The following is a 21,216-nucleotide window of genomic DNA, read 5'->3' as shown; positions in this document are numbered from 1 at the left end:
ACAAAAGATTGATAGTCAACAACACAACAACCAAGCACCATACCACTGCAGAGGTGCATCTGCTAACAGCAGCTACTGGTCATGGCTGTGGAAATGCTCTCCAAAAAAGAAGGTTCTATAGTGCCAGAGGCACTCCCATATATTGGCTGCACGTGATGACCTTTGACTACCATTGTTTTAATTGACTTTAGGTGTTTTACTTTACTCTAGCCTGAATGTACGACATCATTTTTTCTGCATGTTCATTTTGCCCTGAGGTTTCATTTTGTGTGGGATGTGCGTTTGAAAGCATGAGAGAGAGAGAAAGGTGTGTAATGTACTTCTCTGTCTTGGAGTGTAGTGTTATAGGCAGCATTATGTTGTACATTGGGAAATGACGTGTGTGGTGCTATAGGCAATGGTGCACAAATGTGCATTATGTTGTACATTGGGAAGTTTTATAAAATTTGTACTATTGGCTTTGACATGCACTCATGCCATCTCGAATTCTGTCTAACTTGAGCTTTGCACATACAAGCAGGCCCCCAGATCACTCACATTGTTTAGATTATTCACATTCAAGATTGATTTCGGTACTTATGGAGATGTTTTCTACTTTCTCAAGCTTCACTAAGATAAGGGGTTGGAACATGTGGGAGCACAGAAGAATACATGAGAACTCCTTTGCCATGCTTGTGGGAGATCAGCCAACTCCAGTAAGTTTCCTTGGCGCAGAGGTCTTCTCAGAAACCTCTAGTGCATTGAGATTATAGAACCGGGGTCTGTTGACTACAAAAGCGAGATTTTATTTTGACCTGAAGGGACGGGCGCGTCTTATTCAGTGTAACAGTTCTCTGAGTCTCTTGACTTTGGATCTGAATCCCCCAGTCTGGTGAGGGCTGTTGCAGCCAGTTATGTATTCTCTCTGATTATTGGCATTGTGATGTGCGAATGTCTGTGTGCACATTCAAGTCTCCAGTGGTAAAAATCATCTGATGTATTCTGTGTATATAACTTTATATCTTTTCATGCTTTCCTTTGGGTCCTTGTGTCTGATTACTTGCATTTAACAGTGCTTATTTCTTGCAGTGGATGTCCAGTATTATCATTATCTGCTTGTATTTTATCCTATGCATTTAACAGTTGCATTTGCTTACTTGTGAGTGTGTTATCATTGCCTGCGCACACACACACACATATACACACATACATATACACACACACACACACACACACATACATACATATATACACATGGATTATGTTACTTACCCAGTTAATGTAGAGCTGTAGATTCACATGCTTTGCATACTCCTGCCATCTAGTGTTGGGTCAGGATGTTTGCAAGTTGTTTTTCTTCGAAGAAGTCTTTCCAGTCACAAGTTAAGGTGACTCCTCCTTTCGGTGATAGTGCGCATGGGCAGTGACTCCATTGTTAGATTGTTTTCCCGCAACAGGATGAGAATGGAGTGAGTGAGTGTAGTAAAGAGATGTCCATGGGTAAATAATGCAAATTATGAGAACTGTAACAACTATAGGTGCCCGGGGAGGTGGGAGGGCGCATGTGAATCTACAGCTGCACATGCCAAGAACAGATGCTTACTGGGTAAGTAACAATCTGTTCGAGGCATGTGTGCTGTAGATTCACATGCTTTGCATAGACTATACAGCAGTATTCTCCCAAAGCGGTGGCTAACCAGTAGATTGTGCAGTTGTCTGAAAAAGTTTTTTAACACTGCTTGCCCTACATTGGCTTGTTGGCGTGCTAATACATCCACACAATAGTGTTTGGTAAATGTGTGTGATGTAGACCATGTTGCTGCTTTACAGATGCCAGCTATAGGGATGTTGCCCAAGGCCATAGATGCCCCTATAGGGTCGATGAAAGGCCGTCCTTTTGATAAACTTTGTGGCTTTCAACACTGCAGAGAGCCATGGGAGCGGATGCCCACCAACACTAGATCTGTTAATTGACCCTGTGAATGATTCCACTGACGTGCTAAGCATTCTTGTAATGGACGCATGTGTAGTCTTGCATGAGGCACTATTGCAATGCATTACGCCATCATTCCCAGTAGCCGCATGAAAGTCCTGGCTGGCAAAGTTTGGAACTGCAGCAACAGAGTTTGCATATTTGAAATTCTGGCTGCACTGGGGGAGGCTAGAGCCGTGTGAGTGTGGAGAGTGGCTCCTAGATAAGATTGTATCTGTGAAGACTGTAGTTGAGACTTTTGAATGTTGACTGTGAAACCCTGTACGGTGGAGTAGGTATAGCGTGTTCTAGACATTTTTGTTATGTGCTGGCTTTAATGAGCCAGTCGTCTAGGTAAGGGAAGACATGAATTTGTGGTCTTCTGAGATGAGCTGCTACAACATCTAGACATTTTGTAAATATTCTGGGAGCAGTAGTTACCCTGAATGGGAGTACTTTGAATTGATAGTGTGTGCCTGCTATCACAAATCTGAGATATTTGCAATGAGCTGGATGAATGGGAATGTGAAAATATGCATCTTTTAAGTCCAGTGTGGACATAAAATCGCCTTGCTGTAGAAGCGGAAGAACCTGTTGAAGCGTTACCATATGGAAATGTTCTGACAGTATGTACTGGCTTAACTCTCTGAGATCCAAAATGTGTCTTAAGGAGCAGTCCTTTTTTGGGATTAGAAAATAAACCCCTGAACCTTGGTACCAAAACGGAACTGGTTCTATGGCTCTCTTTTCTAAGAGAGATTGCACCTCTTGTTTGAGTAACTATAAAGGGTCTGACGACAGTTTGTGAACGCAAGGTGGAATTTTTGGTGGATTAGAGGTGAGCTCCAGGCAGAAACCATGTTGGATAAGGTTGAGCACCCATTTGTCGGTTGTTCTAGATTGCCAAATGGGGAGAAACTGTTGAAGTCTTTCCCCAATAGTATTTTGTTTTGGACCCTGCTCTGTAAAATGAGCGCCAAAAGGAGCCACTATTGGATGGGGACTGGAGTGCTCCCATGGACTTTTCCACTTTGGTGTCCTTTTTCATCTTTTCTAAGGACTGGTCGGCTACAGGACCAAACAGGTGTTCCTTGTCAAAGGGGGTGTTCAAAATGGACTGTGGAACTTCAGGCTTAAACACTGAGATCCTAAGCCATACATGCCTTCTGAGGAGAATGCTGGTATTGATCTCCCTAGCTGCGGTGTCAGCTGCATCTAAAAGCACATCTGATTGAGGAGTTAGAGGTGAGTTTTCCCTCTTCAACTAACTGCTGTGCCTTAGTTTTGTGTTTGTCTGGGAGATATTGGGAGCAGTTTCTCCATTTCATCCCATTGTGCCCTGTCGTACCTAGCTAGTAGGCCCTGTGTGTTTGCGATGTGCTAGTGGTTAGCGGCTTGAAAAGCCACTTGTTTTCCTAAGGCATCTAGAAGTTTTGATTCTTTATATGGGGGAGGTGCATCCCCAGAGGTTTGCGAGTTAGCTCTTTTGCGAGCACTGGACACTACTAGGAAGACAAGAGGTAAATGTCCTTTGATAAACACAGGATATGATGGTGAGGGTATATATTTTTTGTCTACTCTTGGAGTTAAACTACATGCTCGGACAGGATCTTTAAAGGTATCATCTGCATGCCTCATCATGCCTTTAAGCATAGGTAGTGTTTGACATGACCTGTGTGTGGACTCGAGTGTTTCAAATAAAAAGTCCTCTTCTAATGTCTCTTTATGGAAGGCCACCCATGATACTCTGCTGCTCTAGCAATGAGTTGTTGATAAGTCACATTATCGTCTGTTGGTGATGGCTTTGCAGGGTAAAGGTCTGGGTCATTATCTACTGGAGGGTCAATGGTGTAATCATTCCATGAGTCTACAGGTAAATAAGCATCATCGCCATGATTCCCATCTGGATCTGTATGTGGATATCCCTGAGGTGTTATGTGTAAGGGATCTTCAATTACTAACCGTGGAGAAGATGGTGGAGGCGGAGAGGATTGTGGGGCAGGATAAACAGGGCTGGTAGCCATGTCCTACTTCTTCTTTAGAGGAATCTTATTGGAAGTGTCCTCTGAAGGAAGTTTGTGTTTTGCTAGTGTTTTATCAGAAATATGTCCAGTACCAGGATTAATATACATCTTTTTCTGTTTAGGATCCAATTTGGCCTTAAGAACGTCTAAAATTGGTTCTGGAGGCTCGGAGAAACTGTCCTTAGATTTCGGCATCGAAATGGACTTGTCTTTGGTAGTAGAAGGTTTTGGCTCAGAATAATGTTTTTGTTTCAAAGCAGAGGGTTTCAGCTCAGAAGCATGTTTTTGTTTTGAAGCGGAGTATTTAGGCCCGAACTAGATTTGTTCTTGGAGCCTGATGGTTTCGAAACCAACGGTAATTTCGGTCGACTAGGTCCCAAGCCGTCGGAAACATTGTCTCGGTGCCGACCTTGGCCAGAAGGCAGAGGTGGTGCCGTATCCTTATGTGTTTTGGAAGAAGATTTAGGGGGCAAGGGGTCTTGGGTACTCACGGCACATTGTCCCGGAGGCACATCTTTAAACTCCAGATCGATCTTGAGCTCGGAATCGGACTATGGAATGGAGATAGCCTCCTCTTCTTCTGCTTCGATCTCCTCTTGCTCGGAGTCTTCCCCGAAGATATCCGAAGTGTGTTGGATGCTTTGAAGTTGCATCTCTCGTCGTCAAGCCCGACGATCGCGTAGAGTCTTCTTGGACCGAAACGATTTACAAGCGTCGCAATCTTCCTCCTTGTGCTCCGGGGAGAGGCACAAGTTACAAACTTGATGTAGGTCGTGCGAGTGTACTTATCATGGCACCAAGGACAGAAATGCAATGGAGTCCGTTCCATCGTCAGAAGGCTGGACTGACGCTGCTATGCGCAACGGCCACCCACGAGGTTTTCTAACGAAAATTGAGAATTTGTCAAGCGATTCGATACATGGAGAAGAGGGAAACACGTACGAAAACAATACCTTCGAGGGTAGAGTGGATTGCGCACTGAGGGGAACCCGAAGAACTGTTTCTAACTGGAGCGCAGCAATACAAGTCCAAACCCGTTTGTGGAAAAAAACAATCTAACAATGAAGCTGATGCTCATGCGCACTATCACCGAAAGGAGTAGTCACCTTGCCTCGAGACTGGAAGCCTTCTTCGAAGAAAAACAATTTGCAAATATCCAGACCCAACACTAGATGGTAGGAGTGTACAAAGCATGTGTATCTAGAACACACATGCCTCGAACATACACGTACATATATACCCACATACATACACACACACATACATATACACAAATACATATACATATATATACACACACACACATATACACAAACACACACACATATACACACATATACACAAACACACATGTACACACACAAACACACACACACACATACACACGCATACATACACACACACATATATTAATATATGGTTGAAGAACTTGAGGATGAAGTTCCCACTTGTGCAGCTGCTGTGACTGACGACTCAGCAGATCCGCAATCTGATAGTGTACTCCTGGAAGATGTTCTGCCAGAAGATATATGTTTTGCGGACTTGCCCATCTCCATATGCTTTGCGCTAGGTGAGACAGCTGCAATTAATGTGTTCCTCCTGGTTTCATGTGTTTCACATGTTTCATATGTAGTACATTGCGGTCATATTGTCCGTGCGGATCAGGATAGCGTTGTCGAGGAGATGTGATTGGAATGACTTTAACACTAGAAATATTGCCAGTAATTCTAGGTGATTGATGTGTAGCACTTTTTGTTGAGTGGTCCACCTGCCCTGAGTTGTGTGGTTTAGGAGATGGGCTCCCCAGCCAGTGAGTGATGCGTCTGTTGTTAGCACTATCTGTGGAACTGGCTCTAGGAACAGCCGCCCTCTCGAAAGGTTTTGTGTGTTCCACCACTGCAGAGAGCAATATGTGCGGCTGTCCACCAACACCAGATCTGTAAGTTGACCTTCAGCCTGATTCCACAGACGTGCTAAGCATTCCTGTAAGGGGCGCATCTGAAGTCTTGTGTGAGGTACTATGAAAATGCAAGAGGCCATCATTCCTATGAGCTGCATAAACACTCGCGCTGGAAGGGAGTGTTGGGGTTGAAACTTTGTGATGAGAGTATGCATACTGGCTATCCTGACTGGATTGGGGTATGCTAGAGCTTTGGAAGTGTCTATCGTGGCACCTAGATACTGATGTAGGTGGGAGGGTTGTAGGTGTGACTTGGAGTGGTTTATTGTGAACCCCAAGTCATGTAGCAGCTGAATTGCTTGGCGAGTGTGATTTTTGTCCTCATACAGCCAAGCCTCTAGATGGGATTCCTCTAACCTCTCCAATCCGGGTGGGGAAGAGGAGAGCTTTCCCTCCTAGATCACACCATTACCTTATCCCAATCCCGTTCACATATCGGTGAAGGCCCTTGGGTGTTACTAGGGAGACTAGGTCCAATGGTGTAATGGCTTAATCATAGGAATCAGTTTTACTGCTCAATCCAATTTAATAGAGCCACCCAAACTTTACTTTTACTTCGTTGATCACAGGCCATATCTGATTTGCTGGTATAAATATTTTTCAGACATTCAGTAAAGGCCGGGGGATGTTCTGACTGCCAGGCCCTACATATTTCTCTCCTTGCCAATATAATCACATAGAATATAAAGTTAGATCTCATTAAGTTCACATGGAAATTATTCATTAAACCGAAGAAGATCAGGCTGATACTTACTTCTATCGGCCTTTCCAAAACAGCTTCCAGAAACTTACAAACCTCCATCCAATAGGGCTTAATTCTTGGACATTCCATAAATATGTGGATGTCATCTGCAGCTGGATACTTACACCTCGGACAGCAGTACACTTTCCCCGTCACCTTAGTTAACCTTTTTGGAGACCAATACACTCGATATATAGTATACAGATGATTCCTCCTCAGTGCAGCTGGTTTGACTATGGCCTGCAAGTTAACAAAAGAGTCAGACCATAATTTAAACAAATCCAGTTCGTTATCACCATACTCTTTGTGCATACTCTTATGACTTCGGATTCCCCCTCAACCTCTACTTCCAAGAGGGCTCTGTACCAAAAAGAAACTTCCCTTTTCCATACACCTGTTCTAGTGATTAAGTCTGCCTTAGAGTTTACCTCCTCCTCCTGCCAATCCTGTGACATCCACCAGTATGAGATCTGATAAAACTTGAATCGCGACAGGGTTCCTTGAGTTAACCTGCCAAAAGCCTCCCAACTCATTAGCTTACCATCCTCTTGCATATCGCCCCAAAATTTTATACCCCCCATTTTTAGAGGCAAACTCAATTGATCTTGTAGGCACTCCGGTGTACCAGGAGAATCCCAGACGGGGCTTGTTGCGCATAGTATGGGATTTTCATCCTACTTCATATGCGCATCCAGGTCTTTAGAGTCGCCCTCAAAATCTTCAGCCTAACTTTTTTGAAAAACTTCAGATTTCCATATTTGAATAAGAAGAATTCCTGACCTTGCGCTACGTCTTTTAACAAGGCCTGAAACAGTAAGCCTAAAGAGGATGAATCGGTTTGATTGGCCAGCATCCTAAAATGTTTAAATTGGAAAGAATAGCAATATTTAAGTAGGTCTGGTAATGCTAGCCCACTCACTGCAAGACCTTTTCTAAGTTTTTTCCAGGCTATTCTAGGACTCCTCGATGCCCAAATAAAAGTACCTATTTTTCCTTGTAACTTAGCTATATCCTCAGTCCTGAATAGCAATGGAATTGAATTATATAGAAAAGAGATTTTTGGCAAAATTATCATTTTCACGAGGTTAACCCTCCCATAGATGTTAAGAGGGAGGTTTGCCCAGCGTGCGAGTAGACTAGCCTCCTCTTTAGAGACCCTCCTCCAATTTACATTGGGAATGTCCTCAAGCTTCTGTACTAGCTGAACCCCTAAATACCTCATTTGACTTCTCACCCCGACTTCCTTTCACTTGGCTCCATTCCATTATTTTAGTTTTTCCTTTATTGATTTTATACCCTGAAACTCCACCATATTTTTCTGCCTTCTCAATTATCCTAGGAATAGCCTCTGTTGGGTTTGTTGTGTACAGAAGCAGATCGTATGCATAAAGGGCAAGCTTCAATTCCAGATCTCCCATTATAAAAGGATGTATACCCGAATCCCTCCTAAGCCAGCTGACAAAAGGCTCGATATACAAGTTAAATAGGAGTGGTGACAAAGGGCACCCCTGCTTGGTCCCCCTCAAAATGTTAAACCAGTCAGTCAAAGCACCATTAACCAAAACCCTAGCTTTAGGACCAGAGTACAGATTCCTAACCGCCTGAACAAAATTATTAGGGAAACCAAAACTTTGAGTTTCCCAGAGATATACCCAGTTAACCTTAAGGCTTTTGCAGTGTCTATAGCTACTATCGTCAGGGGAGCCCTCTTAGCTTCTGCCATATCGATAGCCCCCACTACCTGAAAAGTGAGCTCATTTAGTTGTCTCCCTGGTATGAAACCTCTCTGATCGGAGTGGACTATGGCCTTTATAACCTTTGCCACTCTAGCGGCCAATATACCTGTAAAAACCTTGTAATCTTAATTCAAATGGGATATTGGTCTATATGACTCAATCAACTGCGGATCTTTATTAGGTTTTAAAATCAGTCTCACCGTGGCTTCCGCCCAAGAACCCGGGATATCTTCCCCCTCAATATATATTTTATTGAACAAACCCTTTAAGACTGGCACTACAATGTCTAAAATGGTTATATAAAACTCGATTGGGAGTCCGTCCGGGCCTGCAGCTTTTCCCCTAACCATTTTTTTATATATTGTGCTCCGACTTCTTCCTCAGTAATGCTCGTCTGCAGCAGTACCCTATGTTCTTCAGTCAATTGAGGGAGGGCAGTCAGTTTTAACCACTCCTGAACTACCACTTGTCCTAGTTCAATATCCTCCTTATATAGATCTTTCATAAATGTTATAGCCTCCTCTCGAACTTTTTCATCCTCATAAATTAAACTTCCCGAGCCTCTTTGAATTAGTTGCTTTATCGAATTCCTCGTTCTATCCAGTCCCAAAAAAAAAATCCTAAGAGTCATGGAGGAAGAGCCTAGGAGCGACAAAAGGTGCCTCGTGTAGATAGAGACTGTAATGCTCCCATTGATTTTGCAGTCTCAGTATCTTTTTTCATTTTTTCTAAGGTTGCGTCTACAGCTGGCCCAAAAAGTTGTTCCTGATTGAAGGGCTGATTCAGGATAGTTGTCTGCACTTCTTGTTTGAACCCTGAAAGGCGCAACCATGCGTGCCTCCATAATAACACACTAGTGTTGATTGATCTAGATGCAGTGTGTGCTGCATCGAGGGCACGTTTAATGAATGTTATCAACTTGCCCTCCTGAATCAAATCATTGGCTTTGGCCTTGTATTGGTCAGGTAAATGTTGCATTAGGCCCTCAAGCTTGTCATAGTGAGCCCTATCGTACCTGGCAAGAAATGCTTGTGCATTAGCTATCCTCCAGTAATTAGCTGCCTGGGGGGCAACTCTTTTGACTAAAGCGTCTAGTAACTTAGACTCCTTGTCTGGAGGTGGAGCATCACTGGAGGTCTGAGAGTTGGCACGCTTTCTAGCATTGGTCACCACCTGGGAATCTAAGGGGAGGTGGCCTTTAATGTAGGTGGGATCATTAGGGGCAGGTTTATATTTTTTCTCAATCCGAGGATTGAGAATCCTGGTCCTGACAGGGTCATTGAAGACGTCTGAAGCATGTTTGATGACACCTTTCAGCATGGGTAATGTTTGTACTGTCCTCTGTGACTGTGCAAAAGTGTCTACCAGGAAGTCTTCCTCCGTGGGGTCGGAATGCATTTAGACGTCATGATATTGGGCAGCCCTTTCAATGAGCTGACTAAACCCAATGTTGTCATCTGGGGGAGATGGCCTTGTTGGGTATGTATCTGTCTCAGGAAGGTCTGGAGGATCTACAGGGTCATTGTAGTCATCCCATGTATCCTGTGGTATGGTAGTGTTATAATCAGGATCATTGTAAGGGTCATTATTTCCACCCCCACCCCTCAGGTCATCATCATCCTGTGGTGAGTATGGAGAAGGTATGGGAGACTTTGGAGGAGAGGGAGGTTTAGTAGGAAGATTAGGAGAAGAGGGTCTTAATGGTGAAGTGGCACAGTATTTTTACTTCACAGGCACCTCAAGGATATTTGGGGTGTCCAATTTCCTCTTGTTCCAGGGGATATTGATAATATGACCTGTTTTAGGGTCCACATGCAATTTTTTTGCTTGGGATCGATATGATCCGGTCGAAACAGTTCTTCCTCTTCAGCGTCTCCCTTCGGCGCCGACCTTTTCGGTTCCGAACATGGTTTTGATTTCGGATCTGGAGCCTTTGAAGGTGTTTTTGAGTCTTTCGGCTCCGAAGGTTGTCGATGTTTCTTTGGATCCCAGGCTTTATGTTCTTTTGGTGCCGGATTGCTCGGAGCTGTGGCCTGTTAGCGGACAGCGGGAGTAAGATGTGTTCCTGCTCTCTGCATCGACCATGATTTTGGGGCACCGATGTGCAGCTTGCTTGGTCCTGAGCCGCCGGAAGGCTTCTCATTCATCTTCGAAGCCAGGCCCAGAGGCAGGGCTTCTGAAGTTTTCTTTCGGTCGCGACTATGGCGCACAGGTGAAGTCTTGACCGGAGCCTTTGTTTTGTCGGGTGGAGTTGGGGCAGGGGCAGTTGTGCTCACTCGTTGACCTGAAGTGATGTGGTCGTCGGAGTCATCTGCCTTGTATACGACGTTGAGATCCTCCAAATCTTCTGCCTCTGGAACGTCGGGGCCTTCATCGCAGATGTCTTTGGGCACCGGTGCAGCCTGTTGCGCCATAACGTGTCGTCGAGCCCAGCGATCACGAATCATTTTCTTGGAACGGAAGGAGGAGCAGGCTTGGCCATCCTTTTATTCGTGTTCAGGCTAGAGACAAAGGTTGCAGACCTTGTGTTGGTCGCTGTCTGGGAATTTAGCTCCACACTTGGGGCATTTTTTTTAATGAAGTTCTTTCCATTAGCCGTAGGCCCGAATGGCGTCGATAGGCCCGAATGGCGTCGATAGGCCCAGCGGTCCACATCGGTGACCAGAATCGAGTATTTAGAGTTAGCGCGTCAAAAGGCATGCGAACGAAAACAATACCGTCGAGTTTGCGCGTCGAAAAGGTTAGGAAAACACAGTACCGAACCGGAGCGCTGAAGTTACATCCGAACCCGATGGAGGAAAAAACTATCTGAGGATGGAGTTGAAGCCCATGCGCACTATCGTCCAAGGGAGGAGTCACCTATCACGTGACTACTAAAAACGTCTTCCAAGACAACAACAAGGTGCAAGCATCCGAGCCCAACACCAGACGGCGATCTATGCCACAGTATGAATTCTGCAGCTCATATGCCTCGAACACTGTCTTTTGATGTGCCTCATTTTACAAGAGTGAAACCCCTTTCCAGGTGTTTTTCTTGCTTCGCCTTGTGTTTGGCTCCGTGTGGGGGTGCTGTTTTGTGAGAGCGAAGCAGGACAGGTTCTTAAAGGCCCACCACTCTGTCAAGGAACAAGTTAGTATCCTACCTGAGAGGGATCAATAGACCGGATTCCAGTGAAAATGAAGCATCAATTTCACATCTGGAGAATGGTAAGCAATACCAGAAAAAATACAGGCAACTACAAGTTTCAATAGCCTCAGAACCATCATTGCGAGGTGGGAAGAATGATTGTTCAATATCCCTTACCCACTTAGAATGAGGGCAGGCAAAGCAGTGAATCCACCTCAATGAAACAAGATATGCAGGGAGAATCAGAATGAGTAAAAAAGGGTCCAAGTGTTGGAACCTTAACTGCATCAAGTATGCTTTTGTGAGCCAGTTGTTTAGGTTAGGAAAATATGCACAAATCAGAATATCTTTTTTACGCTCAAGCAACACTTTCATCAACAACTGATGTAAAAGTTGTGAAGGGCTCTAGAACTTCTCTCTGGCACGCGATAAAAGCTCTCCTTCCTGGACTGCCAGAATGCCTGGGTTGAGGGCAGAGGCCCTGGGGAAGAGCCTTTCAGAAGGACAAGAGATGTGCTTATCTGTAGACCTTGGTCCTCATCCCGGCAGACAATTGCTGGAGTACTGCTAGAGTAGCAGTGATAATCCTCGGGTATGGGCCTTTTCACTGGACAGCTAGGGAAAAAACTAAAAGCAGCAAGATCACTTAAAGAAAACACGCATTAGCAAAGTTAATAGGTCTCGCCTATGAGGGATTCTGGCTTCGTCAATTTTTTTTAGCCATGTTGTACAAGAGCACGGTTGCTGGGCAACGTGTCTGAAAGTTATGAACATAAAGTGCTATGATGCAGCTGTGTTTCGCATCAGAGTTTTTTTTTTGTCTTTTTAACTTTCAGCAATGTTGCACTGCAGGATGAAATGTTGCCTGAGTTCAAGTGATATTCTTTAAAAAGAAGCTTCCAATTGATTTTGCGATCTTGTGGAAAACCATTTCCTTACAGGGGTTATCAGCCAGCCCTCTTCCTCCATTTTTCACAAGCAGCACGTCCTCATACGAAGACGTTCCCTTCAGAGCCAGGGACTACTATGACAATAGCACAGATATTGTTTAAACACTTTTCATACATATGATTTGTTGTTTCTGAAATAAACGATTAGTACAAAGGAGTGATTTAAATCAATGTGTTTTGTACATGCTACGGTTCATTACAGGAAAGATAGTACTTCTGCATGTTCCACTCTTTCTGAGCTGCAGTGATTTTAATCTGATTTACATTAAACTGATTCTATTAATATTTTTGAAACAAATTACTTATTTGGGTGTGTTTAATTTTGCACTACAAATTCTGGTGTTATTCTTCGTGTCTAAAACCATACTACCTCTTTCATATGAAGGAAAAAGGCACTAAGGATTTAACTGGTTAATGCAACATGTGATGCTGTCACCATGTATTATAAGGAGTAAAGTATCCTCTGCTGCTCATTTAAAGGATATTTCATGTAAACTCCGGGTTCCATGTCTCTATAAATGAAAGGGGTCCAGGCCATGCTCCGCTATGTGGTCGCGGAACTTCCTCATTGCTTTAAATGCCCTTATAATGTACACCAGGAAGTACTTTACCCCATATATAATGCATATAAAAAGTATTATTTCACACACAAACACACACTTGAGTACACACGCACACACGAGTACACACACCAATACAGGTGCAGGAGTTATAAGTTATTAAAGCGAAAGTACATTTACAACACAAAGCAAACCACAGAATTTTCTCAGCAAGCTCCTTCATAAAGATATTGCCTCTACTGATGCTCAAGATATCCATACTTACAACTAGCACCCCTTCTACTGATTTCTAGAATATATGTTTAACAGTATTTAACTCCCCTTCATAGCACGATTCCCGCCAAATCCTCACAAACCTGCATGTGAGCAAAGACCAGGAAGGAGACACCAGCCACCAGACATTTGGCTCTTTCCACTTTCCAGGTGGCTCTGTGTGCCTGTGCCAGAGCACAACACTACCCCTCTCAAACTCCACTGCATCCTTCCATGCAAGTTACCGGCAAATCAGGGACTGCAACAGGAGAGGCGGTAGGATACAAATCTACCTGATGGTTGGCCCAGAAGACTAGTTTCAGTGTTAGATTGCAGGATGCCCCTGGAGCTGTGGTGGTGCTCGAGAGAGCTGAGGCGCAGCCTGGAGGCAGCTACACCAGCACACCATAGATAGACTAAACACAGGGCCGCACTCACAATGTAACCGAGGGAAGACGCACCAGCTCGACCACAACAAACAGTCACTGCCCAAACTCACCACACATGCCGGAGCACGAGGCGCTTGTTTCACTGCTCGATGCATCATGTCCAACAATCATGAGTTTGTTCCGAATTGGAATATTATACCAACAGAGTTCGAGTAAGTAACTCTTAGCACAGCAATCACAAAAAAAGTGAAAGCAAAATCATTATGGCAGCTTGCAAATACAGCAGTGAAAAGAGCCTGTGATGACTGTGGCAATATCGGGATGCGTACTCTGTTCTGAATGTGCATTGGTGGTGGTTTTTACACAAGATTAACGTGCATAACGATAATATTGCACAAAAAAGCTCTTCTGATTATGTGAATGGTCAAGATTCTGTAAAACCTCTGTGCAAAGAATTTAGTGCAAATGGAAAATGCCCTAGACCACACAATGTAATAGAATTGAGAAGCTGTGACCAGAAACCAACACATCGGCTCATTTCACGCAGCGTAACCACTGAATCACATCTCCTTTCATACGTGGTAGTCTCAGCCCACCGGTACGGACTGGCGGTAGCGAGCACCGGGGTTTTTTGGGGTGGGCAGGGCTGGAAGGGTGGGAGCAGGCGCGCAACACCCATTGGACTCACAGGGCTTCAGCCCCCCCGTCGTGTGTGGCAGCCCGGGATGAGACACCTTCCCGGGCAAAAAAGCAGCCGCACCCGAGCACTTCACAGGTCTTTAAAAGACCATTAGCATGTTAATGGGGCCTTGCTGTTGTTTCACCCCTTCTAAGAGCCCCTGCAGCTCCACTCTGCCTATTGCTTAAAGTTCAGCCCCCCCCCCCCGAAATTTTTGCTCAGCCCCCCCCGAAATTTGGCTCTAGTTGCGCCTCTGGGTGGGAGCCGGTTTTGGAGCGGTGCGGGACGTTTTTAGGTCAAGCCTAATTGTGCAAATGCCCTGCTCGAGGGATAAGGCGTGGTCTCTCTCTGAGAATAGGCCACGTCCACTACTTATAATTGGCTCCTTGTAGTGGCCCTCGTAAAATCCTAATTTTCTATGGTTGATTTGTTTCTTTGTCCCGCCTTTTGGCTGTTTGTTTTTGCCCTAGCGACTGACCCAGTTACATGGATCCGGTCACTTTTCACCAATTAGGCACGATTGGCGCACTACTTGCTTCAGCTCGCTCACTGTTCCTACACCATTTACCGCACGTTGCTGCCTTTCATGCTTTTGTCGGCACCCCCACCAGTCTGCATCTGTGGGATTAATGAGAGACAGCCACTTTGCGATCCTGTACACATTTTTGGGGGAACTTTATATAAGGCCAACTCGACCTGACGGTATCAGAGCGCTTTGAATGAGCATTAGTTGCATTACAGTCACTAGCGCTACAGATCCCCAAGTATTACAATTGTCGGTCCGCGCCATCTTCGAAAGGGCTATGAAGGCCCCTACCCTCTCCCCGCATGGCACAGCCCAATGCGAATGCTATTGCATCCTGAATCGATACACGCACTGGCTGTACGTTCAGAATCACGCGCATCTATGGAAGAATCCATAGGCCTTTACTGCCAAATGGAAATACTGAGCAGGCGATCTGTGCCCTTAACGGAGATTATGAGGGTAACGGACACAACTGCCGATAGTACAACTGGGGAGCCAGGTTCGAGTCCCGGTGTCAGCACAACACCCTGTGATTTTTTTGGGCAAATTAACCTCCCCCGAACCTCTAAAGAATTGATGTCATATGTAATGTAGCTTGTGGAAATGTACAGCGCTCTGATACCATCAGGTCGATTTGCACTATAATACTGTAATAAATGAAGAAAATTGCTAATTTATATCAGTCAGTCGACACCATCTTAGAGTGGAGCGCAGACCGCGCGTACCCCTGTGGGTCTTCAGTGAGCAAAGCAGAGGCACCGACGGCCATTTAAAGTCCTGTACAGGGCTTTAAGTGGGCCAGGTCCTGCTGGTGCTCAGCACCGGCAGTTCTTGAAAGCAGGTGCCACACCGGGTCCCTAGCTGGCTCTTCATTTCTACCCTCAGGGTGAAAAAACATCACAAAAACGACACTGCAATAATATCATCCGTCACTGCTTTCAATGTAACTCCAGAGACTCAATTTTCAGTTTTATATAGCACAAACTTGGAGCGCTTTACATGAGCACGAGTTACATTACACAAGGATATAATTTTATCTTTTTAATGACAGGATGTTGAGACGACGTCAGGCTCGAACCTGCTTGACAGAAAATAAAATACTGGTGCTTGAGAGTAAGAGGCAGGGAGGAAGCAAAACCCCCTCATGAAGCTCTAAGCAAAAGCATGGCTGTCAAAGGACAAGAACGGACGAATTTGCAATATTTATATACAGCAAATTCATGGGTATTGCTTATGTACCTTTTGCAATTTAAAATCCTTGTGAAAGCCAATAGTGCTGGCTTGTTGTAGGTGTAATGATACTTGTTGTGTTATATATCTGGATGAATGGACAGAAGCAGCAAAATAACAGTGCGGCAGCACACTATGCTAAGTATAGATTTTTAGCTGAAGTGTTTTAAGCCATGCCCTTTATTACATCAGCCCCACACCTTGAGAGATGCCCCAGTTTTTTAATTCCACTTAAGGTCCCAAAGGTGAGACCTATCGGCCATGCCAATACTTGTTGTTACTGGGGGTCGGTTTTGCAAAAGTGTGAAGTAGACAGAGTTAAACTGGAGTTCATGGCGGTGGTCCTAGAAAACATGCAAAGAGGAGCCGGACTGTAAATTCTTAGGTTCGGACAGTGAGGACCATGGACTTCTTCCAATCTAAATTGGAGGGAGGTACTCATGGCTAATGCTACAATCAGAGTTAAACGGGTACATTGGAAAATAAGATATTTCACAGGGACTATCACATTCTGTCTCTAGATCTGTCTCCAAATATTGCAATTAGAGTCATCAGACAAAATCTAGAGGTAAAAAGCTCAAGCACTAGACTCATTGCAATTAGAGTCAAAAATCTGTTTCCGTGCAAAACTCAACCAATGAGATCACACGGGACGCGGCAGACAATTACTTTGTGGAGGGATTGGTGAATGAGGGACATTGCTTGATGTTAGGATGTTATCCCATCTTAAGCTACAGCTTCAGGTTGGAGCGTGGTTTATTCCTGCTCCCAAGGTAGGAGCAATGTTCATCTCTGGGGAGAGGGTGAAGGCAGGGCAGTAGTGGTATCCAGACTTCTCACCCTTATAAGACTTTGTAAAAGGTGTTTTTGTTTGATCTAGTTTCCTCCATAACTGGTTCCTCCCCATAGGGACCTGTTGAGGAGACAGTAGCTGTTAGTTGTATTGATTATTGAGGGAAGAAATGTGTAATGTTGGCATCATTTCGTTACATTATAAGCATATTTGATTGTAGCACTCTGTTTTTTGTTTGGATAGTTTTCTTGAAACGAATAAAACTAAGTTAGACTTAAATTAGGCCACCTTGCAGAGTAAAAACTACCTTGAAAATCACTATGCCCAGTCTTCAAAAAGTATTCTATGGAGTAATCAGGTCTATTTTGTTAGCTATTTAAGGAGAATATCTTCTTAACAGTAGAGGAGGAAAGTACAAGATTGCATATGGAATGCAGTAGGAATGGTCTACCGAAACCTACAGAGAATACAAAATGAACCTACCGGCCTACGGAAACTTTTTTTTTTTTTGTTTAGGTTTTAGTACTCTGCTTCTTTCCTTGCCTCTACTTCCTTTTAGTATCAAATAAGAAAAGGGCACCTCATTAAAATACAGAAGTTGGTGATTCATCCCTCTAAATAGGCAGCAGCTGCATGGCCCACCATGGCTGTGCTTTCAGGATAAAGCACTTTAGCTGGCAAGGAAGTTATATTATTGTTGCTGTAATGTTGCTGAGGGACCCTAAAATACATACATTGGTATGTGAAATGCATAGATAGCTTGACAATCCTAGAAAACAAGCTGTAGCCATACAACCTATTTGTCTCCTAGGACCCATCAGCCTTCACACTGAATTCATATTCTCTTCAAAATCTAAATCCATAGATGTTGATTGGACATCACCATACATACCTCTGGTCCTAATTTAATGAGTAAGATTGAAGAATCACTTTTGAGCCCTAGACTTGGTGAGAGTCCATCATAACCAAGACCTGAACCAAATTGTTTTGGCAGTGTCGCTCTATACCAGATTAAAAGAAGATATACAGTTTGGACTTTCATAATATAGGATACTTACTACAAATTGGAGAGAAAAAGAGGAACTCCTGACAAAATACGCTAATGCCATCTCTAACAGCAGCAAGAAATGGAGAGATTTGATGAAGATTTGGCAAACAAAGAGGGGACAACACAAAGATCAGATCAAGAGATATAGGACCAGTAAAGACCAATCCAAGACACTCCACAACAAAGTGGGGCACCACACAGGTATTTATTTTTTAAGCCAGCATAACCAGTTGAAAATTCGCAAGTTGAACTAGCAAACGGCTAAGCAAAAAGTATGACAGTTTTTTAAAGATCTGTAACAACTATTATGCATTGGTCTTGTTTCCTTTGATAGAAACAAGCAGGGTCTCCTGATGCTTCTATTTGAAATTAGAGAAGGAGTGGAGTCAATGACATAAATGACCTGCTTTAGGCCTCTGAAATAGGACCTTTGATCAGATTGGGTCCGTTAAAGAGATGAAAAACAGACACTTAGACTTACTGCAGCTCCCCTTGTCCCACCGACGAAGGTCCGTGAAATCATTACCTACCTTCATGGATGTCCGTGAAACAAAAGCAGTACTTGGTGTCAGACAGAGAAACTACATGCAACACATGTGGATATATCATTTAAATAGATTTTCTACAATGCTGCTTAAAGAAAACCAAGGGGCATCCCTGAAAAACACTTGTAGCTGTGCAAAGCTTAGTAGGCTAGTTTGAGAGATTACAAATAAGTGGACGGAAGATGCCCTTTAGAAATTGAATTATAAAAAAAACAAATCAATCAGAATTAACAACCAGTGCAAATCTTTTAGCACGCACATAAGGCTCAGTATGAAGCTATTTGCAAGTATCAGTCTTACCAACTTGTTGTAAAATGACACAAAACCGTAGCCTTTTGACTTGCCAGTGGCCATGTCCTTCACCACGCGTGCATCTCTAGAAAGGGGAAAGAGAAGAACAGATCTGTCACGGAATAAAAAAATAAAAATGAAAAAAAAGTCACTCCATAAAAAAACTCAAAGGGACTACACACAGACATTGCATTGTGAGAATGTGTGTGTGTGTTTTTTTTATTTTTTTAGAATACTGCAGTTAAAGCTATTGTCATTCCTCAACTCCCTAGCTCCTCAGCACCCTCCAGAAATAAAAACAGGACAAAAATGTATAGATATACTCATAAGCGGTATAAAACATGCAACCTATCCACTCTAGCCTTCACTTTCAACAACTAAAAAGGTTAATCTTTGCTCTTCTTAAAAAAAAGTTTAAAAAAAAGGAATAAAAAGGTTTCCTTGGCTACTATGTTAAACGACCCACGGTCACTAAGGTCTACTACTTACTGATTCATAAAATTAACAGTTTCTATTTTACCATGCATTTTCTAACTAATAAAATCTTCTACTTACTGATACAAAATAAGAAATATTGAAATTTGAAAAAGAGGAAAAAATAGGAATTAAAAGGCATACATGGCCTGTTAACAGATTTCTTTATTTTTCTTGGTCAATTCTCTACCACCATTTTGGAGTTTGGGCAGCTGTAAATTTTGAAAAATTGACATTTTCAGAAATTTAAGAAAGGAGAATAAAACTAACAACAATACTAAAAGCACACCAGTACGAAAACAACAAAGGTTTACACATAAATTGTATGGCTCATTTTAGTGAGTTAAAAGTTTTAAAATACTTTCAATATAGAACCGCACTGAATATAGAATGTTAAGTATATAATGATATATGTATATATTTAAAATGTATAGAAATATAAAGAAGAATAAATAGAAATGAGAAAAAAAATCTACAACTGAGTTCCAGTGTGCACAGTTCCTTGCAGTTAGCCTTCAAGATCCTGTCCATTCTTATGAGCAATTCTGCAAAATAACCAGAATGCTATTATTTTTAATGGCGATTTGGACCTAAGAAAAACTGCAGGTCTTAGGTTATCAATAAAAACAAATAAGAAACAGACTGAATTATTCCTTCCATACAACCTACCACATTTAGATAGATAAATCCAAAACACAACAAATTCAGAAGTGAAAACTAATGCATAATATTTATTAGAACAGGATAAAAAAAACAACAATCGAGCTAGCAAGATAATACAATTGACTATGGCATTCTCTACTCAGAAGTATCCCTGTAACATCAACACTAAGCATAAACTAACAAATTAATATTCATAACACTGATTATTTCGCTCATGTAGCTTTAGAATCTAAGGTTACTTTAGAAATTATACGTAAAGGGATCAAAAAACACAAATTATTATAAAAATACATTAAAAAGTGTTATCAGGCATATATTAAGGGGAACACAACTGTTGCACATTAGTGGTGGCAAATGTTCAGTTTTATCATAACAGAAAAATATATGGAGCATCATCAGACAAAAATAGGTATTAACAGGCAATCACAAGCAAAAGGAAAAAACTAGCTATTTCCAGATAAAATAAATAAATGGAGCACTCTATGGTAACTTGTTACTTCAATTTGTGCTAGGAAGAATCTGAAAGAAAGCTCTGGTTTGAACATAAAAGTTACATATGGTGTAACTTTCATAGCTGCTCACCACAATAATGCTGTGTACAGTAAGATAGAAGGCCAGGAACCCCAGAGTGAGAGAGATATTTTTCCAATGCTATGTCTAAACTATTATACAGTATATTGTAGCATTGACACTGCGTAGTTATAGTTAAGAGCAAGTTTATGTAGAATTATTTTTTGTTTTGCTAATAATTTTGCCGTGGTTTGAGGAATCTTCATGAAACTTTTCCCAAAAAGTTCATTCAGCTCCGATTCTTCCTGGTAAGGTTTGAGGTGATCTGTTAAGCAAGGTCTGAGAAAAGGGAGGGTCCCAAAAGTCATTTTTCCCATGCAATTTCCCATAGGAACTTTAGACAATACTATAGCAAAAACGGTTGAACAGAATTACACTAAATTTGGCAGAAATCTAGATCTTTACCCTGAAAGCGTGCTTTTTGTGATTTGGTGAAAATCTGGTCACCCTATTGAGAGAAATGAAACTTACAAATTCAGAGATCTAGTGACTCTGTACTTCTGAGTGCCCAGTCGTAAAAAAACGACAAATAGGCAGTGCACTGTCGGGGGTTGGGATAGTTAGATATGTCAATAAAATCTTACTTGCATTAAAAAAAAAAGGTTACCTTGACATAGTTAGGCATAGTAATGCCTTACTTTACAATTTTTCTTAAACCTGGAATTTTACTGAAAAACACAAGGTTAAAGTGATATTATAGCTAGGT

The 21,216-nt window shown here is 42.7% G+C and overlaps 1 protein-coding gene across 2 annotated transcripts in view; it reads right to left on the bottom strand.

The window, feature by feature from the left end:
• The window catches only part of TIAL1 (TIA1 cytotoxic granule associated RNA binding protein like 1), a 574,257-nt gene that overhangs the window by 248,815 nt on the left and 304,226 nt on the right, over positions 1–21,216 (bottom strand). For both annotated transcript variants that reach the window (XM_085602861.1, XM_085602871.1), the window contains exon 6: positions 18,813–18,888. In XM_085602861.1, coding sequence (XP_085458987.1) covers positions 18,813–18,888 — 76 coding nt within the window. The remainder of the gene's footprint in view (positions 1–18,812; positions 18,889–21,216) is intronic.

The sequence above is a fragment of the Triturus cristatus genome, chromosome 1_2 (assembly GCF_964204655.1).
Source record: "Triturus cristatus chromosome 1_2, aTriCri1.1, whole genome shotgun sequence".
Classification (NCBI taxonomy): Eukaryota; Metazoa; Chordata; class Amphibia; order Caudata; family Salamandridae; genus Triturus; species Triturus cristatus.
Note: the sequence above shows the minus strand (reverse complement) of the source record. Positions and strands in the feature narration are given on the sequence as shown.